Genomic DNA, 26,266 nt, shown 5'->3' with positions numbered 1-26,266 from the left:
TAGAAACCTTTTTGTAGTCTTTGTCAATATTATTTTTTGGATATATAAATTAAAGGAATTCCCCAATAATATTAATTTAACGAAATAGTAATTTGGTACAAAGGTAAAATTGGAAAATAGAAAATAATTTCGTGTATCTTTCTAATTTATTTTTATTTTTTTTTTTTATTTTTATTTTTATTTTTTATAGTTTATTTTTTCAATCTATAAATACTTGGTTTTCAAATCAACCAAATAAATCATAAAAAATTCAAAAACTTAATTATATATATATTTATAAAATGAAATATATATTATTAGGATTATTGTCATTAGTTTTATTTTTCACAGTGGCCAATGCCAAGTGTGAATTCTATCCATGTCCACCAGCACCAACCGAGGTTTTCTGTAATACACATGGAGGTAATTTCTATCCGATAAACGAAGTCATGGGAAGATGTTGCAATGAATGTCTTTGTGATCCCGCTCAAAACTGTCCATATGTCAACTACGATCAATGTTGGCTCACTGGTGGTGTCTTTGTAAAAGTCAATTACACTGCTGGAATCTGTTGTGAGTATTGTGATTACTCAAAGCTCTGTGAAAATGTCAGATGTGCTGCAGTTGATCCAACCGAGTGTAAAATTGAAGGTGGTATCTATCACCCAGCTGATCCAGGTATGTGTTTTTTTTAATAATATTATATTAAAATAATTTAAATTTAGCTATTAATTTCAATTATTTATTTAATAGTTAATGGTTTCTGTTGTCCAACTTGTTACAAAAAGGATCCATGTAAAGGAGTGATTTGTAATGTAGTTGATCCAGATAAATGTAAAGCCAATGGTGGTGTTTTCATTCCAAGTGATCCATTGAATGGTAATTGTTGTGATGTTTGTAATTACACCATTCCAAATCCATGCAAAGGTGTTCTCTGTGATTTTTTTGATCCAACAAAATGTAGATTGAATGGAGGAATTTACTACCCAGCTGATCCTGCAAATGGTCGTTGTTGTGCCGATTGTAAATATCCATGCAAAGGTGAAGAATGTCCATTCGTCGATGAATACAAATGTTTAATGGAAGGTGGTGTTTACGAACCAGCCACACCTCCAGAAGTATGTTGTGCCAACTGTAACTTTACCAATCCATGTCAAACCAACATCACGTGTCCACCAGTCGATCCAAACAAATGTAAGGAACAACAAGGTACTTACACTTTACCAGATCCAGCAAATGGAGTGTGTTGTGCAAACTGTACTTTCCCATGCAAAGATATTAAATGTCCACCAGTTGATGCTGATAAATGTAAAGCAAATGGAGGTCAATATGTTCCAGCTGATGTTTTCAATGGTATCTGTTGTCCAAAGTGTAACTACACTGATCCATGCAGAGGTGTTGAATGTCCATACGTTGATGAAGTTAAATGCAGATATGAAGGTGGTGTTTATATTGGTGCCGATCCATTAAATGGTAAGTTAATTTTAAAAAAATATAATTTTATATTTTTAATTTTAAAATTATATTAATATAATAATATTTTTCTAGGAAGATGCTGTGCCCGTTGTCCATGCAAAGGTGTTGAATGTCCAACCATTGACCAAGCATATTTAGATAAATGTAAGGCAAAAGGAGGTGTATTCACACCTGCTGATCCAATTAATGGTGTATGTTGTGGTAATTGTACTCTACCATGCGAAGGCGTTCAATGTCCAAATGTTGATCCTGAAAAGTGTAAACTCTCAGGAGGTGTATACACTCCAGCTGATCCAGCAAATGGTATGTTATTTTTTTAAAAAAAAGATTTTTATTAATTTTAATTTATATTAATAAAATATTTTTAACATTTTTTTTAATTATTTTTATTAGGAAAATGTTGTGCCAACTGTACTTACAATCCAAACCCTTGCACAGATGTGATTTGCCCATTCGTTGATGCTAAAAAGTGTATTGCTAATGGTGGTACTTTCATTCCAAGTGATCCAGCAAATGGACGTTGTTGTGATAGATGTTGGAATCCATGTGATCAAGTACTTTGCCCAATCGTTGTTTCTGAAGAAAAATGTAAAGCAAACAATGGTACATACACACCTGCCAACCCAGCTGCTGGTATCTGTTGCCCAAGCTGTGTCCTCCCACCCAATCCATGTGAACATATCGTTTGTCCAGTCGTAAGTCCAAAGAAATGTATTATTTCTGGTGGTCAATATATTCCAGCAAATCCAAGTATTGGTAGATGTTGTGCTTCATGTAACTACACCATCTCTGATCCATGTTTCGGAGTATTGTGTCCAATCGTTGTAACCGAAGAAAAATGTAAAGCAAATGGTGGTACCTACACACCAGCTGATCCAGCTAATGGTAAGTTTAGAAAATAGAATTGTTTTTGTTAAAAAAAACTAAAAATCAAAAAAACAAATATTAATATTTTCTCAATTAAAAAAGGAATTTGTTGTGCATCTTGCAAATTAAATCCAAATCCTTGTGTAGGAATCGTGTGTCCACCAGTTAGTCAAAAGAAATGTATGTTAACTGGAGGTATCTATCAACCAGCCGACCCATTGAATGGTAAATGTTGTGCCAAATGTTTGTATCCAATTGATCCATGTGCATTCATTCCTTGCCCACTAGTCAATCCACTTAAATGTATTTTCCATGGTGGTATCTTTGTTCCAAAGGACCCAGCAAATGGTATTTGTTGTGATTCATGTAAGATGCCTTGCGATGGAGTAGTTTGCCCAATTGTAAGTCCAAAGAAATGTATTTTCACTGGTGGAATTTATCACGCTGCAGATCCAGCAAATGGTCTTTGTTGCCCATGGTGTGAGTATAAATTGGATCCATGTTTTGGTGTAGTTTGCCCGTTCGTTGATCAAAAGAAATGTATTGCAAATGGTGGTGTATTTGTTCCAGCTGATCCTGCAAATGGACGTTGCTGTGATACTTGTAAGAAACCAATTGACCCATGTGATGGAATTCTTTGCCCTATAGTCTTACCAGAGGATAATTGTAAAGCAAATGGAGGTACTTATACACCAGCTAACCCAGCAGCTGGTATCTGTTGTGCCAACTGTACATTGCCATGCCAAGGTATTCAATGCCCACCAGTAGACGGTCATAAGTGTATTGCCAACGGTGGTACTTACATCCAAGCTAACCCAGCTGCCGGTGTATGTTGTGATTCATGTCAGATGCCATGTGATGGAGTAGTTTGCCCACCAGTAGACGCAGATAAATGTAAAGCCAATGGTGGTACTTTCGTTCCAGCTAACCCACAAGCTGGTGTCTGCTGTGATCACTGTAAGTTGCCTTGCGAAAGTGTGCCATGTCCACCAGTTCTTTCTGCTGACGAATGTAAGATCCAAGGAGGATATTACACACCAGCTAACCCACAAGCAGGTATCTGTTGTCCAAGCTGCAAGTTGCCATGTGAAGGTATCCATTGCCCGACTATAGATGCTCACAAGTGTATTGCCAATGGTGGTACTTTCGTTCCAGCTAACCCAGGTGCTGGTATTTGTTGTGATTCATGTAAGATGCCATGTGATGGTGTTGCATGTCCACCAGTTCTCTCTCAAGACCAATGTAAGATCCAAGGTGGTATCTATACACCAGCTAACCCAGCAGCTGGTATTTGTTGCCCCAACTGTACATTGCCATGCCAAGGAATTCAATGCCCACCAGTAGACGGTCATAAGTGTATTGCCAATGGAGGTACTTACATCCCAGCTAACCCAGCGGCTGGTATCTGTTGTGATTCATGTAAGATGCCATGTGATGGTGTTGCATGTCCACCAGTTCCCTCTGCAGATGAATGTAAGATCCAAGGTGGTATCTATACACCAGCTAACCCAGCATTAGGTATCTGTTGCCCATCATGTAACATAACAACTGTTAATCCATGTGTTGATGTTGCATGTCCACCAGTTCTCTCTCAAGATCAATGTAAGATCCAAGGTGGTATCTATACACCAGCTAACCCAGCAGCTGGTATCTGTTGCCCCAACTGTACATTGCCATGCCAAGGTATTCAATGCCCACCAGTAGACGGTCATAAGTGTATTGCCAATGGTGGTACTTACATCCCAGCTAACCCAGCGGCTGGTATCTGTTGTGATTCATGTAAGATGCCATGTGATGGTGTTGCATGTCCACCAGTTCCCTCTGCAGATGAATGTAAGATCCAAGGTGGTGTCTATACACCAGCTAACCCAGCATTAGGTATCTGTTGCCCATCATGTAACATAACAACTGTTAATCCATGTGCAGACGTTGCATGTCCACCAGTTCTCTCTCAAGATCAATGTATGATTCAAGGTGGTGTTTATACACTAGCCAATCCAGCAGCAGGTGTCTGTTGCCCAAGCTGTAAACTTCCATGCGACTCCGTTCAATGTCCATACGTAGATGCCGATAAATGTAAAGCCAATGGTGGTGTCTATCACACCAGCTAACCCAGCAGCTGGTATCTGTTGTCCATCATGTAACTACACCAGCAATCCTTGCCAAGGCGTAGAATGTCCATTCGTTGATCCAGAAAAGTGTCATGCTGAGAATGGAGTGTACGTTAATGCTGATCCAGCAAATGGACTGTGTTGCCCATACTGTCGTAGAAACGATTCATGTTGTTACGAAATCCAATGTCCATACATTGACTTCAAGTTGTGTCAAGAATCCGGTGGTATCTTTGTACCAAATGACATCTATGAACACCGTTGTTGTGATACTTGTTACAACCCATGCAAATATGTCAAATGTCTCTATGTCACACCAGAGAGTTGCAAGAAACAAGGATTAGTATACTCACCAGCCAACTCACCATTAAAGTGTTGTCCAACCTGTGAAAAACCAGATATCGCTACTCCAACCACTAAAGTTCCAATTGCCTAAACATTATTAGCAATCATATAAATATTTAAAAAATTTCAAAAAAGTTATCAAATTTTCAATAAAACAATATCAACAAAATATAATTTTTTTAAATACTACAAATTATTTCTTTTTAATACTTCACTATATTATGATTTTCAATAATACATTTAAAAATTATTTGGCTAGATATCTAACCCCAGCTCTTTTGAAATTTTAAACAAAAAGGTATGTCATTTTTATAGTCTTCTAGATAATAATTGTAATACCCACTGATCAATTGATGACAACTACAATAATAGTTAATTAAATAATTAAATTAATAAATTAATTAAATAAATGATATCCTAAAACAACAGATCTATTTATAAATAATAATTCAATTAATTAAATCTGTTGTTTCCTCCATCAAGCTTCTCAATGTTTCCAGACAAAAATACTTTGAATTTAAAGGCTGGTTAAATTCAGTACGTCAATCAATCAACGAATTAGAGAATAATCAAGATAAAGAATAATAAAGAATAAATAATCATTTCTTTTTATTATCGAGAAATTTAATAATTTTGTTTTTATTTATATATTGAAGGGTAACGTCCCATTCCATAAGTCATTTTATTTATATAATAACTATATTTATTTAGCTCTAGGATCATACCACACTAATAAAAAATCAATTTTTAGAGAAACAAATTAAAAAGATTATTTATTTGAATCAAATATTGTTTTTTTGTAAATGTTTACAAAAATAAGATATAAATTAAATTTTTAGATTAATAATTATTATTGAACTGAAATATATTTTCTTTTTAAATACTTACCATATTTAACTCTATTGATTTTAAAGAATTCCCAATGGTCCTTGATAAATTCTATAATTTCATTCCTGTCGAAACGATAATTGTGCTTCTTTAGCATATATAAACAAAAGATAGCCATCTTAACTGTATCTGGTTTGTATTTGTTTTTTGATATGAAAACTACTTGTTTTAAGCACAAAGGACATAGGCAATTGGATAATAGTTTCTTTTCTTGAATACTAAAAGGGGACTCGGAGGTTAAATAAGAATCTTTTTCTGAAGTTTCTATCACATCAATATCTATTTCTGAATCAGATTTTGTTTCTCCCTTCTTGGTATTGGTTGAGGTCAAGGTTGTTGTTGGAGTTGTTGATAGAGTTGCTTTTGGTGTTGGTGTTGAAGTTGTTTTTGATACTAAACAAGTTATAAAATTTTTTTTTTTTTGAATCTAAAAAAATCATATGATTGACAAACAATTATTACACAAAAATGATTAACAAAAAATAATAAGAGAATAATCTTGTTTGTCAATTGTCCATCTCAAAAGCTATAAAATGAGTATAAAATGAGCCTTTAATTTCTATAAGAATCTATATACATTTATTTAATTTAGATATATTTTCAATTATATTCAATTTAAAAAATGGATTCACATAAAAAAAGAAAAGTAGAAATTAATAGAAAGAACAGTAAGAAACAAAAATCAGTTTCAGACAACTTTTCAAATTTTTGTTTGTCTGTCAAGTACCATTTATTGATTCAATCAAATTTATATTATTAAAATTTATTTATATTTATGAATTTAAAATTAATTTTAATAAATTCAAATTTATATTATGATATTTTATTATTATTTTTTGTCAATCATATTAAATAATTCACTAAATTGAAGTGTTCACTTTTCTAAAAGTATTGCAGGTTAATATACAAATACTTAAAGTTGATACGTTAATAGAGGAAGAGAAAAGTTAGAAATAGTTGTGAATATAAATTGAATAAATATTATAAGATTAATAAAGAGTATGATTTAATTTAGAAGAAAAAGTGTAATATTTATTTGATTCTTTGTACAAAAATTAATTTAATTGATTTTGTTAGTTCACTATTTATATCCTTTCTATCAGATTATACAGGTGGCTATCTTTGTAACTCCATGATTAGTTTACATATTCTGAAATGTATTAATATTTCAGATGTGATTGATGCTTTGTTGATTATCTATTTGATTAATAATACTTTTAAATTTTGTTTTTATCTATCATTGTAAATTTTGACTTGAACTATGAATTAATTTCATGTGGAACAAAAAAAAAAAAAAAAATTAGTTTGTTGTGATAACAAAAGAAATACAGTTAAATCAAATAATATTTATTATTAATTTAGATGATGGACGAGGTAACGAAAGTGTTGAGACCTAGAAAATAAATTTTAAAAAAAAAAAAAATAGAAATTTTTTGATTAATATTAAATGGGAAATTATTAATTTTCAATAAATAAATAGAAAAGAGATACATATTTGTTGGTTTATCATTTAAATAAACTTTTAAAATATGAAACTCCTTTCGTTTTTCATAAACCTACCACACTCTCCGTTTCCACGACTAATATAAATGTAACCTTGCTCACCCCAGGTGGCACCCCAGGAATTCTTAACAATCCAGTATGCCTTGTCCTTGTGGAAGATGGTGTTCTCAGCAGAGTAACCAACAATCAAAATACCGTGATCCAAAGTGTTACCACATGGAACATCGAATACACCACCCAAATAGAATTGCCATTCGACGGCGTCGGCAGCAATAGCCAATGGACCGTTGGCAACCAAGTAAGCGGCCATTTGAGTTTCGTTGGATGAGACGTAAGTCCAGTTGGAGATCTTGGCACCAATGTTGGCAGCCTTGAATGAACAGGTACCATCAACACCTTGGTATGGGTATGAGGCTTCAGTGTCGATACCACCGTTCTTGATGATGTAGGTGTAGGCGTTTGGTTGGAGACCACCGTTGCAACCTTGGTCACAAACATTGTCACCCAAATATTCCATACATTCGTGATCACAGTCGACCAAGTTTTGCTCGGACAAACCAGTCAAAGTGTTACCAGCCAAGAACCATTGACCCTCAACGTTACCGGTGGTAGAGAATGACCAACAGGAACCACATTGACCTTGGTTCTTGACACCAGTGACGGCACCCTTGGTACGCCAATCGAAAGCGGTTGGGAGATCCTCAACTGGGAGATCGGCAGCGACGGCGGCATTTGGATCACGGACAGCTTGGACAGAGTTCAAGTAGGTAGCACGGAATTCAGATTGTGAGAGATCAGCAAATTCGTTGACACCGAATCTAACTGAGGATTTACGGGAAGCAGCATCTCTGTTCTTCTCATCGATAACCTTCAAGTTGCTCTTGAAAGTAGCGAAACGTTCAGCATACTCTGATGAAGTGTATTGCTTGTTATATTTGATTTGGAATTGACGGAATTGGGTTTCCTCTGAAATTATTTATAAAAGAAAAGAAAGTTATAAAATTAATAATTTAAATTTCTAAAAATAACTTGATTTAGGAATAAATATTAAAAATTCGATTCCGCACTTACCCAATGACAATTTCTTGGCAGCAGCCATAGAAACTAATAAAAGTACTGTCAAGATAATAACAGATCTCATTGTTTTTATATATGTGTAATATTATTATACAATAAGTAAAATAAATAAATGAATTAGTTTCTAGAGAGACTTGCAAGTTGATTTTAAAGGTGTCTTGACAGAGAGGAAAAGATTTTAGAAAAAATAAAATATTAAATAAAATTAAAATATCATAATATCAAAATTATTCAAAATATTTTGTATTTTTTTTTTTTTTTTATGGAGTTTGAACATTCAAAAATCAAATCAATACCCCCAACCACAAACGACATGGAGATTTATAAAGCAAAAAAAAAAAAAACAAATTAACAAGTTCCAACCTGAAAAAACTTACTAAATAGAATTGTCAATTGTCAATGGAGTTTTTTTTTGCAGTGCAAGGTTCCTACAAAATTGGTCAAAAAAAGTATATACCCATTACGTCGAAATCGGTTTGAAAAAAAATAGAAAAAAAAAACTTGAAAATCAAATGGATGGAGAATGATGACATGAAAAACAAAAAAATCTTTGATTTCATTTTTTTCAAATTTCATTAAGCAAATATTCAAATGAATTTTACAACTTGTTGATATTTTGATTTTGTAAACAACAATGGTTTTGGTGGAGTTTTAATAGAATCATATAGGTGATATTGGAGGTAGTATTCGGATTCATTAGAAGTAGTGGAGTGGTGGTGGTATTCATAATATCAAAGCAGAACGGTACCCCCAATTTTGGTATCACTAACAATAGTTCTACACAATTGATCGATTGATTGATAATATTCTTTCTAAATCAGTTGTTTTTGCATCATTGCACAAGAAAAAAAAAAAAAAAAAAAACAATAAGAAATCAGAAAAGTAATATTGGACTTGTTCCCCCCTGTTTGTTGTTGTGTGTTGACTTCGGTATTATGTAGAGCAGAGAAAAATAGACAGATAATTCATTATAGAATGTTATAAGTTTTGGATGTTGTTAAGAAGAGAGATAATTACAAAAAGAATGTAAAGTAGCCCAAAAGCTATAGTTTAAACAACCCTATTATTATTCATAGAAATAAACTACTTAACCAATAGATTCTACAAACAAATAAAATTTTGAGAATGAACATGTAGTTTTGAAACATGAGGCAAACATTATAACTTTAGATTTACAGATAATATAAAAGTTGTTTTTTTTGCATTTACAACTCTTTGCTGCTGTTACTAACAACTAGAGAGTCAACGAATAAAAAAAAAAAACTCTAAACATTTTATCTGTTATCTTTAAAAATAAATAAATAAATAATACTTTATCTTTTATCTTTTATTCTTATAGAGAACAGATAAAATAAAATTATTCAATTACAATTATAACTAATTGGTATAGTAGTTTAGTCTCTCTAAATTTAAAATAAATAAATTAAAAAACTTTATTGCGTAACTATTTTATTTGAATTCATTTTAGTTATTTTTTTAATTTTTTTTTTAATTTTCTTTTTCTTTTTTTTTTTTTTTTTTTGAAGATCATAAATAGATAATATTAATATTTTTTAAAAGTAACCAATAAAAATAATTGGTTTAAATCTTAAAACAAAAATAATTAAGAATTACAAATATATATGATAGTTGGTTTAACTCTTAAAACAAATATAAAAAAAAAAAATAATAAACAAAAAAATTTTCTATTTCTAATTCCAAGCGAAAATTTTTTAATTTGCATGCATTTTTTTTAATTTTCTTTTGATTAGATTTTTTGTTTGTGTGTATTATTATTGGCATAAAAGATATTATATGATATATAGTTATTTATTTTATTACAAGCAAGCACTTACAATATCATATTAGTTTCGTTTTATTCAAATATATCTGAAATTACATTATTTATACATATCTAACAAAAGATAAAAAGTAATAAGTTATAGTTTAGTTTAGTTTGTAATAATAGTAATAGAAATAGTATAGAATAGTTAGGTATAGTTATATATATTTATAGTAATTTATAAATAGAAAAATAAAGAAAAGATGTCATCTATTCGAGTGGTCTGTAGATTCAGACCTCAGAACAAGATTGAATTGGCTCAAGGTGGTTGTTCAGTTGTAGATGTTGCCGACGATCAAACAGTTACTATAAAGGTAATTTAAAATCAAGAGTTTAGGAAAAGAAGAAGAAAAAGAAGATTGATCAAATCATATCAAGTCAAATGATCAAGTTTGTTAATTTTTTGAATTTCAATAATAATTATAATATCGATATTATCATCAACAGGGTAATGAATCGAATCACACATTTACATTCGATAGAATCTACACAGAGAAGAACTCACAGAAAGATGTATATGATGACGCTGCCAAGCCAGTAATCGAAGATATCATGCAAGGTTACAATGGTACCATTTTTGTATATGGTCAAACATCTTCTGGTAAAACTCATACAATGCAAGTAAGTAGTAGTTGATTCTTATTATTGTTATTATTATTATTATTTGTACAAAAGCTCAAAGTTTAATTATCTATTTTTATCACTTTTTCCAATTCCATTAGGGACCTTCTATTGATGATGCAGAGTTGAAAGGTGTCATTCCAAGAATGATCAATACAGTGTTTGATTGTATTACTAAAGCGGATGAGAATATAGAGTTCATTGTCAAAGCATCATATATCGAAATCTACATGGAGAGAATTCGTGATCTTTTGGATGTTCGTAAGGATAATCTAAAGGTTCGTGAGGAAAAGGGTAAAGGTGTATGGGTTGACGGTACAACTGAAGTTTACATCTACAGAGAAGATGATATCCTAGAGGTAATGCGTGCAGGTCAAGCCAACAGAGCAATTGCAGAGACAAGTAAGTTGTTTTGTTTATTATTGTTACATAACATTTGTAATCAAATATTAATAATAATAATATTCATCATTATTATTATTCATTATTATAGAGATGAATGCAGAATCATCTAGATCACATAGTATTTTCATTTTGACTATACAACAAAAGAATTTAAAGGAGGGATCGAATAAGAGTGGAAAGTTATACCTGGTGGATTTGGCGGGTTCCGAAAAGATTGCCAAGACAGGTGCACAGGGATTGACTCTTGACGAAGCGAAAATGATTAATAAATCGCTGTCGTCACTCGGTAATGTTATCAATGCGCTGACCGATGGCAAGTCGACGCACATTCCCTACAGAGATTCAAAGCTGACAAGAGTACTGCAAGAGTCACTCGGTGGTAACTCGCGAACTACACTGATCATCAATTGTTCACCGAGTAGCTACAACGAGACTGAAACACTCTCAACTCTCCGTTTCGGTAATCGTGCCAAGTCCATCAAGAACAAAGCAAAGATCAATCAAGAGCGTTCCGCTGCCGAACTGAAAATCCTACTATCGAAAGCAGAGAAAGAGATTGAAAGTCTAAAAGATTATATTAAGGAGTTAGAAACTGTATCTGGTGTACCACATTCCAGTAAGTTATAAAACTATCAACGTTTTTTTAATTATATCATTATTAATGTTTGGTTTAACCACTTTTACTACTTTTAGAAATTGGAAATAATTTGGATACTGATAAATCAGCTGATGTACAGGGTTTGAAAGAGAAATGTATACAATTGGAGAAATTGTTGTTCCAAAAGGAAGAGGAAAAGAAAGAGTTATCTGAACAACTGGATACCATTTCCATTCAACTTCAAGACAAGGAACAGGAATTGGAAACTCAAACGCATCAAGTAACTTCATTAAAAGATGAAGCAAGTAAATATGTTTCTTTATCAAATGTAAGTTGGATTGGAAATAATATATTTATTATAAACAAAACTAATATTAATATAATTGTTTAAAGGAAAATGATATTCTAAGTGCACAATTAACAGAGATTAAATTATTGTTGGAAAAGAAGAATTATGAATCGGTGGAGCAAACTTTGGTAATAGAAGAGTTGAGTGCAGAGAATGCATCGATTAAATCACAGTTGCAAGAAAAGATCGAGTCTTCAAAGGGTGTCGGTGGTATCGGTGACCATTACACACCTTCACCACCAATTAGATCGGCAATCAGTGAGGTCGAGAAACACAATGACGAATGGGCAGAGAAAGAGGAACAATTGAAACTTCTCCAAAAGACACCTTCAAAAGCAAAACAACCAAGTAAATCATCACCAAGTGTTTTACCACTTTCAAGTCTATCGATTACTAGCAACAACAATAGCACCGAGCTTATCGAAGAGAATGAACTCTTGAAAAAGAAGTTAGAAGAGTTACAATCTCAAATAGATTCACTCAACAACAACAACAATAATAATAATAATCAAGTAGATTCAACAGATAATTCATCTAAATTAGAAGAATTAATTGATGATGATAATAATGATACTACTTCCAATCCAGTTATTTCTCTTACAGATGTCGATAATAATAAGAATAATAATAATAGTTCATTAGATGAGATTCCATCAGAGATGATGTTCCAAGCTGAGCAATTGAGGAAGCTGCTCAATGAAAACAGTGAACAGAAATCAACGTTGGACACTCTCAAGAATGAGAATAAGCGATTGAATGCCAAGTTGAACAATATCGAGGAGGAGATGAGACAACGTATGGAAGAGGAACTCAATATGCTAAGAGAGCAGACCAACCAGAAGCTCTCAGAGTTTGGTTCACTCAAAGAGTCGTTGCTTCGTGACCTCGAGAATCGTTGTCAAAAGGTCATCGATTTGGAGTTGGTACTCGATGAGTTCCAAGACAGAAACGCCACCTTGACAGAGCGTCTCAAACGTACATCAAAGATGAATGGTGAACAAGAAAACTCGCTGGTTCAATTGAAACTCGACGAAATGACATCAGTCAAACATCAACTCTCCATTGAAAACAACAAACTGAAACAAGAAACACAACGTTGTAACAAACAATTGACATTGAGAAACGAACATATCCTTAGACTTGAAGATACACTAAAAGAATCTCAAGAAAGATTCTATAAATTAGCATTAAAGTAAGTAATTTATAATTACATACCATGTAAAATGTAAAGTTAAACTAACAACCAACATTTCATCTTCTTTTCTCAGTCATGATTCATTAAATAATGAATTGAATAAATACAAGTCAATGGAGAGTGATAAGAAGAATCCTCTGGCGCCTTCCGATGGTGCGAGAATAGTTAGACCACTGAGAGGTGGAGGTGGCGGTGGTGCTGCAGGTGGACCATCTACTCCACAAAAACAGGCACTCTCATCGAATCTCTATGCCAATACCAACAAGAGTTCAAAGGAGGTTCCATCGCCATTGGCCATCTCACAGCATGCCGCCAGTGGCAGTGCTTCACCCAACGGAGCATCGTCTTCCAATCCAAAGCTGACCGCCGAAAAGAGTAGTTCATCGCTGTGGGATCTCTTTAGAAAGAAACAAACTTCACCACTACAGAGCAGTAGTAATAGCAATCCAAACACTCAGCCATCGACACCTGGCAATCAATCGCCGAACGGTGGTGGTGGATCGTCGACCTCACACTCACCGATTCCACTCTCACTCAACAATTCATATACACCGGCTGTACCAACAACTCCATCTCCCTCACTGACAAGTCCACAACAACAATCTCCACCAGCAACACCATCCACTTCAACAACACCTCCACAATCATCATAACACTTTTAATAACTAAATTAAATTAACTTACACGATCAACATAGAAACAAATAATTATAACCTATAACCTTTTTTTAAGAGAAAAAAAAACAACAACATATATATAAACTATAATATTAATTTATTTTTTTTTATTTATTTTTTTAAAAATAACAAAAATATTTTATTATATTATTCTATTTACAAGTATATGATTAATTATATATCTATATTGATTTGATTTGATTATTATTCATGAAGTTTCATATTCATTGCTGTGAATGATGATGGTGTATTGGGTGAGCACATCATAGAATCAACTTTTTGTGTCTAAAAAAATAAAGATAAAAAAAAAAAGTTAATATTAGATTATTATTTTAATAATTATATTTTGATAATTACATTTGCAACAGTATTTGGTCTTGCCCATATACAAATTTTCTTATTTGATGCTGTAATGATCCATTCTTTAGATAGTGTGATATCAGTCACTGGATCAGTATGTACACGATGTGATACGATTGGAGTCAAGAAAGATGCTTGTAATCTTGAGATTGGTGTGATTACAAGTGAATTTGAATTGTTGTTATTATTATTTGGTTGATGTTGTATTTGACAACTGGCACTCAAAGTTGCAGAGGTATCATCTTGATTAGTTACAGCAACCGATCCTTTTGCAACGAATCCTCTTGGTTTCTTTAGTGAATCTCTTGTGAAATCCCATAGCAATAGCCGGGTATCTTCACCACCGGTTACAATCCTATAGTTAAAAGGTGAAGGACCGACCGGTGTAGATTGTAATACCGGTGAATCAGGATGTGCTTGGAGATGAACCGATTCGTCTTCGGGGACAACAAAAGGATCGAATTTGACACTGCTCACCCACGACTGATGACCTTGTCCACGTGCAATCAAACACTTTTCCTCGAACGACCAAATACTGAGATAGTCATCCTCGCCACCACTAGCCAAATACTTTCCATCGGGTGACCAATCGACACATAGGAATCCACCGAAATAACTCTTGAACTGTACAACTATTTGGCGACGTTCAAAGTCGATCACCGATAGCAAACCGTCAAGTGCAGACACCGCCAGATACTTGCCATTCGGTGAGAAACAGGTGGAGGAGATTGATTTACTAGAGACGTTCCACTCGATCATCGGATTCAAGTTGACGCGGTGAGAGTCGTCATTGTTGGCAGCAACGCCAGGAGTGATCTCTGCCTTGGTGATATCGAAAGCAAGCATCAATCCACTGGCGAAACAAGCAATGAATTGCGTTGCCGATCCAGGTAGCCATTCGACAGAGGTAACCGACGACGATACCAACCTGCCGTTCCTATTGAATATCAGAGGATTATCGGTATGATCGATATAGAATATCTCACCCGATTCCGTTCCAATCACCAGATTCAACTTATTGTTCACACTCCTATATCTATTGAATTTCAAACAGGTCGGTACACGCTCCAATGGAATAGCAGCGGATTCATCGTATTCCGCTTTATCAATATTTGTGAAATGATAAAGGAAATAGGTTCCACCTACCACAGCACTACAATAAACTTTATCCTCCGATGAATATTTACTTGGTATTATATTCTTTTGTTTATTATTATTTGTTGTTTGTTGTTGTTGTTTATTATTATTATTATTATTATTATTATTGTTATTACTACTACTACTATGATATAATGATAATTTTATAAATGATCTTGCAAATCTTTTTGAATATTTATGTGATTGTGGCGTTATCTCTTTGATTAACTTGTAGTAACCTTCGGGAGTTTTGTAGGATGGTCTGATTGGTTTGGTTGCGTTGATGACAGAGATGTTACCGATGCTTCCCATACTACCCATGCTACCACTGCCCCCGCCACCACCGTAGTAACCACCACTATTATAGTATCCTGTGCTACCACCCATTCCACCACCAGTAAGATTGCTATTTGTCGATCCACCAGTGCCTCCCGCTCCAATGCCACTTCCCATACTTCCACCACTAAAACTACTACTACTATTCATATCTTTTCTATTATCAACAAGCAATCTATCAATCAATTAATTAATCTATCTTATCTATCTGATTACTAATTTACAAAACAACAAATAACATTAATGAAAAAACTAATCAATTGCAAAAAGGTGAAATGAATTTTTTAATTTAAAATTTTTTTTATCTTTATTTTTATTTTTTAACAAAACTAAGTTTGAAAAAAAATAATCAAATTTATAGTTGTAATTAATTAATTGTAATAATATAATTTTCTTTATTAACGTTATTTTATAATAGATAGATAGGTTAGATTTAATTTTATCTATCTATTATCTACCAAAAATTTTATTTTAATTATTTTTAATTTTAGTTTTTAACTCTAAAGAATTGAGTAAAATCACACACACAACATCATTTTTGAATAAATAAAGAATTGATAATTATTTGTTTGTTGGATCTATCTAAGTTGTGAATAAACTGGTTTGACTTTTTTTTTTTTCAAACCTCTTGGTTTTTTGGATCTTTCCAATGAATTTTGTTGATATGAAAAACCAACTCATCAGTTAAAACTTGGCAAAAAATAAAAATAAAATCAAATTGAATGTGGTCACCAAAAAATCTGAAAAAATAAATGAGGACTTTTTTTTATTTTTAATATTTTTTAATATTTTTTTTTTTTTAATATTTTATATTATCTCTTATAACTGGATTAACACTCGCTAATCCATTGACTCTACAACTTCAATTGAGTGTTACAACTAACAACACACACCACTACAATACCAAACAAACAACTTTTTATTTTTTTATCTTTGTGTTTTAATTAATCAAAGAAATAAAATAAAATTTAAAAAACAACAACACAACTCACAGCACAGCAAACCAACCAGTAAAAAGATATTTTAGTTTAATTACTCATTGAGAGTTTAGTTTAGTTTATATATATAAATAGTTAATAGATAATAGATTTTAAAAATATAATTAATAAAAAATCAAACAATATATATAAATGCGTAGATATAATAATTCATCATCGAGGTTCGGTATCTCACGTAATAAGATTACAATCTTGGTGGGTGTGGTGTTGTTTCTCTATTTGACATCGTTCTGGAATTTCTCGAGTAATAATAATAGCAGTAGTAATAATAATAATAGTAATGTAAAACCTGAGAGTGTAGATGTCACTGAAAAACCAACAAGACATCCATCGAATCCACCCACACAACCACCTCACACAAAAACACCGATCGAACAATACGATAGCGACAACAATGCAGATCACTACGCCAACAACAACAACAACGACAACAATCAGAATAGCAACGATAAAGCCGATGTAAACTATATTCCCATAGACATTGACAGCGATTCACCCTCGACAAAGAGAAGCGATAACCACGATGTCGCTATCGTTACGCTTGGATACACTTTGCACTCTGACGGTATGCCATCAAAGATCTTGAAGGATCGTGTGTCAACGGCCGTCGATGCCTACGTGCAGTTGGTAAACACCGGTTCCAATCCACTTCTCATCTTCTCTGGCAAGGGAAAGACCGGTAACAACGAACTCGATGAATACGAATACAAGTCGGAAGCTGCCGCTATGAAAGATCTCGCTTTGGCACTCGACGATAAGGTTCTTGAATCTAGCATCTACCTCGACTTGACCTCGACCAACACAGCTGAGAACGCTCTCAATACATTGGGTCGTCTCGAATCCGATGGAATCTCGCGTGTCTACGTTGTCACCTCTGACTTCCACATGTTGCGTGCACAATACACCTTCCAAACCGTGTTCCCAGCACACATCGAAGTCAGCTTCCACTCGACACCAACCAGCGAAAAGGTTCAACAACTCAACGCCAAACAGGAGCGTGCTCTCATGGAGTCGAGTCAGAAGGATCTCGAAAATCTCGGAATCTTGGCTGGTGCCACCGAGACTGGTTACCACCCACTGAGAAACTTGCCACGTTGGAGAATGATCGAGCGTGAAATCGAAATGGACAGCAAGAATCTCAGAGTGATCCCAGAGAATGCCAAGGCAGTCGACTACGGATCGAACCACGGATACTTCTCTGTCAACTTGGCACAGAAGCTACCAAACGTCCTGGTGATGTCGCTCGAGGGTGAGGCGATCGGTGAATACAGCAAAGCACACGAGGCACACGAAGCCAAGATGAAGGAACTCGAAATCAACAACAACTACCTCTGTAAGACCACCATCAAATCGTCGATGTTCAAGGAACTCGTCACCAAGAAGCACGTCTATGAATATCAGTTGTGTCTGAGTGTTTTCCATTGGTTCGGAATGAAGACTCGTGAGCAATTCGAAGAGGTATTGATGAATCACTTGATGAACGGAAAGACTACATTCATTGAGTTGCCAGAAGCTATTCACTATGAAGGATACGCACAACACGCCGCCAAGGACATCAACGTTTGGTACGCCGGTAGAACCGAAGATCAGATCTTCAACGATATTAGAACACGTTATCAACTCAACATGACATGGAAGACACTCGGTGCATTGCTGCACGACAACAAGACCGTAAGAAAGGTCATCAGAGTAGACGTTAGACATCAAGATCGTGATCCATTAGAAGTATCTGATTTAGAGACAGTCTATGCTTGTAGAGCAAATAGTATAAAAGTATAAAAAAACAAAATAATAATCAAAAACATAATTAAATAATACATTTTTTTTAAAAAAGTATTTTACATTTATTTTACATTCCTTTAATTGATATTGGTGATTGTAGACATATAATTGATTCTCGATAATTATTAATATCATTATTATCAGATGTCTGACTTGTATCTATTTCCATATCCATTTCCATATCACTATTATTATTGTTATCATCATTATTTATATTACATTTGAATAATATTTTATTCTTATTAATTTCAATTAGATCTGAAATAGGTGTAGTTGATGAATCGAAATCAAATAATGTAATTTTCGTTGATTTCTTAAATGTAATTGATGTTTGATTTTGTTTAGGTATGAATCTATCAGTGTCTTTTTCATCTATTTCTTCTTGGTTGTTATTATCATCATGATTGTTGCTGTTATTTGAATTATATTTTCTAAATAACAATGTAAACATCTTTGTAATTGGTATTTGATCGATAAAACTATTTGGTTGTGCGATAACAAGTGATCTAAAGATTTCTCTCATTGTTGTTGCTTGATCATCTTGCATATCTAAACTAGTTATTGTCGACGATTGTGCAAATCTAATTAGATAGATTTCTCTTGGTGATATAACAGAACTACCGAATATTAATGCAACCATTGCTATTTCTGTCGAGGGTTTACTAAACTCTCTTTGAATCGATTGAAACAAACGATCACATTGTTTTTGAAATTTATCTATTTTCGATTGTGCAGATTTACTTATTCTTCCTGCATTGGTTGTAGCTACAAACGACTGTTGTCCTAGATTATTAAAAGTACTGTGAGAGTTGTTTTAGAGAGTAAGTAAGTCAGTCGACTGCAAGCAAGCAAGTTAAGATATTTAAATTAACAAACCTTTTTATCTGATTTCTCATATACATTAGATATTTGATGATTTCATTAACAACATTAGGTTGTTGATCGTTATTCAACGATATATTGATATCAATACTTTCGATTTTATGATTCATCTAAATTAATTAATTTTACATTTGAAATGTTAGATAATAGTTTTTTTTAAATATCTTTAAAATTATATTTTTTTGATTATTTCTAGAATGAAACAAATAATTAATCTATTGTCTTTTGGTTTTTTTACAACCCTTGGTAGAGTACACATCAGTAGAAAGACGCTGATAGTAACAGTAATTATTATAATTACAAAACACCGATTCATGCAGCATAAAGATGGCTGTACAGCCGAATCAATAAACTTGTCTTTTTTAGAAAATTCATATGATTTTGGATTTATCAACAATTATCCAAGAACAACAACAACAGGAGAATTCTGTGGGTTTGACAGGAGATGTTGCAATTGCGGTACTTTGACTTTTTTTTTTTGTATCTAAGAACAAAGAATTATATTAAAGTTTAGTTTATTTTATTATGAAATTTTTATAAGATTTTTGTTTGTTTAAAAATTTATCTTATTAATATTTATATGATTGCTAATAATGTTTAGGCAATTGGAACTTTAGTGGTTGGAGTAGCGATATCTGGTTTTTCACAGGTTGGACAACACTTTAATGGTGAGTTGGCTGGTGAGTATACTAATCCTTGTTTCTTGCAACTCTCTGGTGTGACATAGAGACACTTGACATATTTGCATGGGTTGTAACAAGTATCACAACAACGGTGTTCATAGATGTCATTTGGTACAAAGATACCACCGGATTCTTGACACAACTTGAAGTCAATGTATGGACATTGGATTTCGTAACAACATGAATCGTTTCTACGACAGTATGGGCAACACAGTCCATTTGCTGGATCAGCATTAACGTACACTCCATTCTCAGCATGACACTTTTCTGGATCAACGAATGGACATTCTACGCCTTGGCAAGGATTGCTGGTGTAGTTACATGATGGACAACAGATACCAGCTGCTGGGTTAGCTGGAGTGTAAACACCACCATTGGCTTTACATTTATCGGCATCTACGTATGGACATTGAACGGAGTCGCATGGAAGTTTACAGCTTGGGCAACAGACACCTGCTGCTGGATTAGCTGGTGTATAAACACCACCTTGAATCTTACATTGATCTTGAGAGAGAACTGGTGGACATGCAACGTCTGCACATGGATTAACAGTTGTTATGTTACATGATGGGCAACAGATACCCAATGCTGGGTTAGCTGGTGTATAGACACCACCTTGGATCTTACATTCATCTGCAGAGGGAACTGGTGGACATGCAACACCATCACATGGCATCTTACATGAATCACAACAGATACCAGCAGCTGGGTTAGCTGGGATGTAAGTACCACCATTGGCAATACACTTATGACCGTCTACTGGTGGGCATTGAATACCTTGGCATGGCAATGTACAGTTGGGGCAACAAATACCAGCTGCTGGGTTAGCTGGTGTATAGATACCACCTTGGATCTTACATTGGTCTTGAGAGAGAACTGGTGGACATTCAACACCATCACATGGCATCTTACATGAATCACAACAGATACCAGCTGCTGGGTTAGCTGGGATGTAGGTACCACCATTGGCAATACACTTGTGAGCATCTATAGTCGGGCAATGGATACCTTCACATGGCAACTTGCAGCTTGGACAACAGATACCTGCTTGTGGGTTAGCTGGTGTGTAATATCCTCCTTGGATCTTACATTCGTCAGCAGAAAGAACTGGTGGACATGAAACACCATCACATGGCATCTTACATGAATCACAACAGATACCAGCAGCTGGATTAGCTGGGATGTAGGTACCACCATTGGCAATACACTTATGACCGTCTACTGGTGGGCATTGAATACCTTGGCATGGCAATGTACAGTTGGCACAACAGATACCAGCTGCTGGGTTAGCTGGTGTGTAAGTACCTCCATTTGCTTTACATTTATCCTCTGGTAAGACTATAGGGCAAAGAATTCCATCACATGGGTCAATTGGTTTCTTACAAGTATCACAGCAACGTCCATTTGCAGGATCAGCTGGAACAAATACTCCACCATTTGCAATACATTTCTTTTGATCAACGAACGGGCAAACTACACCAAAACATGGATCCAATTTATACTCACACCATGGGCAACAAAGACCATTTGCTGGATCTGCAGCGTGATAAATTCCACCAGTGAAAATACATTTCTTTGGACTTACAATTGGGCAAACTACTCCATCGCAAGGCATCTTACATGAATCACAACAAATACCATTTGCTGGGTCCTTTGGAACAAAGATACCACCATGGAAAATACATTTAAGTGGATTGACTGGTGGGCAAGGAATGAATGCACATGGATCAATTGGATACAAACATTTTGCACAACATTTACCATTCAATGGGTCGGCTGGTTGATAGATACCTCCAGTTAAAATACATTTCTTTTGACTAACTGGTGGACACACGATTCCTAAACAAGGATTTGGATTTAATTTGCAAGATGCACAACAAATTCCTTTTTTAATTGAGAAAATATTAATATTTGTTTTTTTGATTTTAACAAAAACAATTCTATTTTCTAAACATACCATTAGCTGGATCAGCTGGTGTGTAGGTACCACCATTTGCTTTACATTTTTCTTCGGTTACAACGATTGGACACAATACTCCGAAACATGGATCAGAGATGGTGTAGTTACATGAAGCACAACATCTACCAATACTTGGATTTGCAGGAATATATTGACCACCAGAAATAATACATTTCTTTGGACTTACGACTGGACAAACGATATGTTCACATGGATTGGGTGGGAGGATACAGCTTGGGCAACAGATACCGGCAGCTGGGTTGGCAGGTGTGTATGTACCATTGTTTGCTTTACATTTTTCTTCCGAAACAACGATTGGGCAAAGTACTTGATCACATGGATTCCAACATCTATCACAACAACGTCCATTGGCTGGATCACTTGGAATGAATGTACCACCATTAGCAATACACTTTTTAGCATCAACGAATGGGCAAATCACGTCAGTACAAGGATTTGGATTGTAAGTACAGTTGGCACAACATTTTCCTAATAATAAACCAAAAAAGGTAAAAATATTATATTAATATATAAATTAAAAATTAAAAATTTTGTTTTTTTTTAAAAAAATAACATACCATTTGCTGGATCAGCTGGAGTGTATACACCTCCTGAGAGTTTACACTTTTCAGGATCAACATTTGGACATTGAACGCCTTCGCATGGTAGAGTACAATTACCACAACATACACCATTAATTGGATCAGCAGGTGTGAATACACCTCCTTTTGCCTTACATTTATCTAAATAAGCTTGGTCAATGGTTGGGCATTCAACACCTTTGCATGGACAACGAGCACAGCATCTTCCTAAAAAATTATTATTATATTAATATAATTTTAAAATTAAAAATATAAAATTTTGTTTTTAAAAAATTAACTTACCATTTAATGGATCGGCACCAATGTATACACCACCTTCATATCTGCATTTAACTTCATCAACGTATGGACATTCAACACCTCTGCATGGATCAGTGTAGTTACACTTTGGACAACAGATACCATTGAAAACATCAGCTGGAACATATTGACCTCCATTTGCTTTACATTTATCAGCATCAACTGGTGGACATTTAATATCTTTGCATGGGAAAGTACAGTTTGCACAGCACACTCCATTTGCTGGATCTGGTAAAGTGTAAGTACCTTGTTGTTCCTTACATTTATTTGGATCGACTGGTGGACATTTGATGTTGGTTTGACATGGATTGGTAAAGTTACAGTTGGCACAACATACTTCTGGAGGTGTGGCTGGTTCGTAAACACCACCTTCCATTAAACATTTGTATTCATCGACGAATGGACATTCTTCACCTTTGCATGGATATTTACAATCGGCACAACAACGACCATTTGCAGGATCAGCTGGGTAGTAAATTCCTCCATTCAATCTACATTTTGTTGGATCAACAAAATCACAGAGTACACCTTTGCATGGATTTGGAATGGTGTAATTACAAACATCACAACAATTACCATTCAATGGATCACTTGGAACGAAAACACCACCATTGGCTTTACATTTATCTGGATCAACTACATTACAAATCACTCCTTTACATGGATCCTTTTTGTAACAAGTTGGACAACAGAAACCATTAACTATTAAATAAATAATAGAAATTAATATATTAGCTAAATTTAATTTATATTAATATTATTTTTATTAAACAAACACATACCTGGATCAGCTGGGTGATAGATACCACCTTCAATTTTACACTTGGTTGGATCAACTGCAGCACATCTGACAGTTTCACAGAGCTTTGAGTAATCACAATACTCACAACAGATTCCAGCAGTGTAATTGACTTTTACAAAGACACCACCAGTGAGCCAACATTGATCGTAGTTGACATATGGACAGTCATGAGCGGGATCACAAAGACATTCATTACAACATCTTCCCATGACTTCGTTTATCGGATAGAAATTACCTCCATGTGTATTACAGAAATCCTCGGTTGGTGCTGGTGGACATGGATAAAATTCACACTTGGCATTGGCCACTGTGAAAAATAAAACTAATGACAATAATCCTAAAAATATATATTTCATTTTATAAATATATATATAATTAAGTTTTTGAATTTTTTATGATTTATTTGTTGATTTGAAAACCAAGTATTTATAGATTGAAAAATAAACTATAAAAAAATAAAAATAAAAATAAAAATAAAAATAAATTAGAAAGATACACGAAATTATTTTCTATTTTCCAATTTTACCTTTGTACCAAATTACTGTTTCGTTAAATTAATATTATTGGGGAATTCCTTTAATTTATATATCCAAAAAAATAATATTGACAAAGACTACAAAAAGGTTTCTATCGGTATTTTCTATTTAAAATGAGAAACCAAAAATTGTTTTGTTTTTTTCCAACTGGTATTTAAAAAAAGATTATTACTTCAAATTCAAGATTGATTTGCTTTAATTTACTAACCCATTCCACTATTAAGGGTATATTTTATTTTTGATTTGTGGTTATAATTATGTTTTAAAAAGTTGGTTTTGTTAAATTTGCAACATTCGCAATTTTTCTTTTGTATCTATCAAAATTCAGGTTGAATTTAATCTTGTCAAAACTCTAAATAAAACAACCAACCACCACATAGCAATAGATACTAATATAATGAAAGATAATAAATCCAAGAAATGAAATGTTTTAGGTGAAACTGTTTTTAAATAAATTTGATTTTGATTGGTTCATTTTCATTTAGTTTTTAGTGTTAAATTTCATAAATCAAACAATGTGTTTATGATATTTTGTGTTTTTTTGTAGTTTCGTTTTTTAATTAAATTTACTTGCAAATATGATAAAGTTCATTACCCACAAAATAATAAATCAACGAAAAACCTGCAAAGCCTAAATAAAAAAAACTTTGCATTCATTCATTATTTTTTATTAAAAAAAAAAAAATCAATTTTGATCAGAGTGATCATTTCTTTAATGATTTTTTGTTGTTTTGACAGTTGTTACCGATTAATTGGGAAATCAAAACAAATTCATGACAATTAAAAAAAACGATATTCAAAGTAGAGTTTAATAAAAAATATCAATCAATTCTTTGCATTTCCAAGTTTAAAAGTTAACATTATTTGGTTTTGGACTGTTGGCTCTTCAAAAGCAAAATAATATCATTTGACATGATGGCTCTATTAATGACCTGGTCGGTCGCTTTCATCAACATCACCTCTAAATATGGGTAATGATATTTTTGTCGGTGTGGTGGTAGTAGTGCTTGTTGTTTTCTCACCACTCTACTTAACTTAAACAACAAAATAAAATAAAATCCAAAAAATATAAGTTTTCATTCAATTTAAGTTTAATTATATTAAAAAACATTATCTTGAATTGATAACTTTGTAAATTCAAGAAATAACATTATCAAAATTAGTTCTTTGATTGATGATCATTATCGAAATTGACTGTGGGAATGATGATCTGAGAAAAAAAAACTAAAAAAAATCATTATTCGTTGAATTAAAAGATAAATTTGAATTTTTTTAAAAAATTTTTTAATTCAAAGTACTGTTAACTTGTACAAACTACAAATCATTCATTTTGTTGATTAACTTGACTATCGACACACTTTATTATTTTTAAATATCAGTATTAAAAATAAGATCAGTAATGCTTTTAATAAAAACAATAACTTTTCAAAATATGATATAATGTGATTTTTATATTTCTTAAAAAGAATACAATTTAGATAGATGAACCAATAAAGTGTCAAGTTTAGATATAGATAAATCAAAACTATAGATGATCTCCTGCTGCATGTCTAGAAAGTAATGAAACTGATTACATTAAAAGTACCATACTCATCTAAAACTCTTATACTTTAATACCTTAAATGCTCTCTCTTTATATTTAAAGAATCAAAAACCATCATTAAATGGAAATGACAACGAAAGAATAACAACAAAAAAAGTATTAAAGTGTAGAGTTAGACTTGAAGATACAAAATACAATGACATCTTCCTAGAAGCACTCAAGAATAATAGCACTCTAAGACGAATATATTGAAATGGTAGACCCATTGAATACATATCCAGAGTTTATCAAACATATCGATGATATCATTCAGCAACATCCAACAATTAGTCAAATAGAAAGAATGACAATACTTCAAAATCATATTATAGAATATAATAGAATATCTATGGTTTGAAAATAAAAAGAATAGAAGGTTTGCTCGATCACTTA

At 33.3% G+C, this 26,266-nt stretch overlaps 7 protein-coding genes across 7 annotated transcripts; 3 read left to right on the top strand and 4 right to left on the bottom strand.

The window, feature by feature from the left end:
• Window positions 1-281: 281 nt before the first annotated feature.
• Window positions 282-4,869, top strand: PPL_02780 (notch-like protein; the record flags this gene model as incomplete). The annotated part of the gene is made up of 7 exons (XM_020573758.1): window positions 282-657; window positions 733-1,452; window positions 1,528-1,758; window positions 1,849-2,340; window positions 2,425-3,795; window positions 3,826-4,398; window positions 4,430-4,869. 7 exons carry the CDS (start codon window positions 282-284, stop codon window positions 4,867-4,869), a joined length of 4,203 nt encoding a protein of 1,400 aa, XP_020435830.1.
• A 612-nt stretch (window positions 4,870-5,481) lies between these two features.
• cprA (C1 family peptidase) lies at window positions 5,482-8,310 on the bottom strand (the record flags this gene model as incomplete). Its single annotated transcript, XM_020573757.1, has 4 exons — window positions 5,482-5,507; window positions 5,667-6,059; window positions 7,227-8,135; window positions 8,241-8,310. The coding sequence occupies 4 exons, from the start codon at window positions 8,308-8,310 to the stop codon at window positions 5,482-5,484; spliced, it is 1,398 nt and encodes a 465-aa protein (XP_020435829.1).
• Window positions 8,311-10,271: 1,961 nt separating this feature from the next.
• kif3 (kinesin family member 3) lies at window positions 10,272-13,889 on the top strand (the record flags this gene model as incomplete). Its single annotated transcript, XM_020573756.1, has 7 exons — window positions 10,272-10,382; window positions 10,516-10,689; window positions 10,791-11,091; window positions 11,183-11,710; window positions 11,788-12,020; window positions 12,086-13,233; window positions 13,310-13,889. 7 exons carry the CDS (start codon window positions 10,272-10,274, stop codon window positions 13,887-13,889), a joined length of 3,075 nt encoding a protein of 1,024 aa, XP_020435828.1.
• Window positions 13,890-14,117: 228 nt separating this feature from the next.
• PPL_02777 (WD40 repeat domain-containing protein) lies at window positions 14,118-15,896 on the bottom strand (the record flags this gene model as incomplete). The annotated part of the gene is made up of 2 exons (XM_020573755.1): window positions 14,118-14,198; window positions 14,271-15,896. 2 exons carry the CDS (start codon window positions 15,894-15,896, stop codon window positions 14,118-14,120), a joined length of 1,707 nt encoding a protein of 568 aa, XP_020435827.1.
• Window positions 15,897-16,876: 980 nt separating this feature from the next.
• Window positions 16,877-18,523, top strand: PPL_02776 (YdcF family protein; the record flags this gene model as incomplete). The annotated part of the gene is made up of 1 exon (XM_020573754.1): window positions 16,877-18,523. The coding sequence occupies one exon, from the start codon at window positions 16,877-16,879 to the stop codon at window positions 18,521-18,523; it is 1,647 nt and encodes a 548-aa protein (XP_020435826.1).
• Window positions 18,524-18,593: 70 nt separating this feature from the next.
• PPL_02775 (uncharacterized protein) lies at window positions 18,594-19,518 on the bottom strand (the record flags this gene model as incomplete). The annotated part of the gene is made up of 2 exons (XM_020573753.1): window positions 18,594-19,326; window positions 19,427-19,518. The coding sequence occupies 2 exons, from the start codon at window positions 19,516-19,518 to the stop codon at window positions 18,594-18,596; spliced, it is 825 nt and encodes a 274-aa protein (XP_020435825.1).
• Window positions 19,519-20,005: 487 nt separating this feature from the next.
• On the bottom strand, window positions 20,006-24,111 carry PPL_02774 (uncharacterized protein; the record flags this gene model as incomplete). Its single annotated transcript, XM_020573752.1, has 5 exons — window positions 20,006-21,975; window positions 22,049-22,540; window positions 22,630-22,860; window positions 22,936-23,655; window positions 23,736-24,111. 5 exons carry the CDS (start codon window positions 24,109-24,111, stop codon window positions 20,006-20,008), a joined length of 3,789 nt encoding a protein of 1,262 aa, XP_020435824.1.
• Window positions 24,112-26,266: the final 2,155 nt, after the last annotated feature.

This window comes from Heterostelium album (genome assembly GCF_000004825.1).
Source record: "Heterostelium album PN500 unplaced genomic scaffold PPL_scaffold3, whole genome shotgun sequence".
NCBI lineage: Eukaryota > Evosea > Eumycetozoa > Acytosteliales > Acytosteliaceae > Heterostelium > Heterostelium album.
The sequence above is the reverse complement of the archived record's forward strand: the minus strand, read 5'-3'. Positions and strand labels throughout refer to the sequence as shown.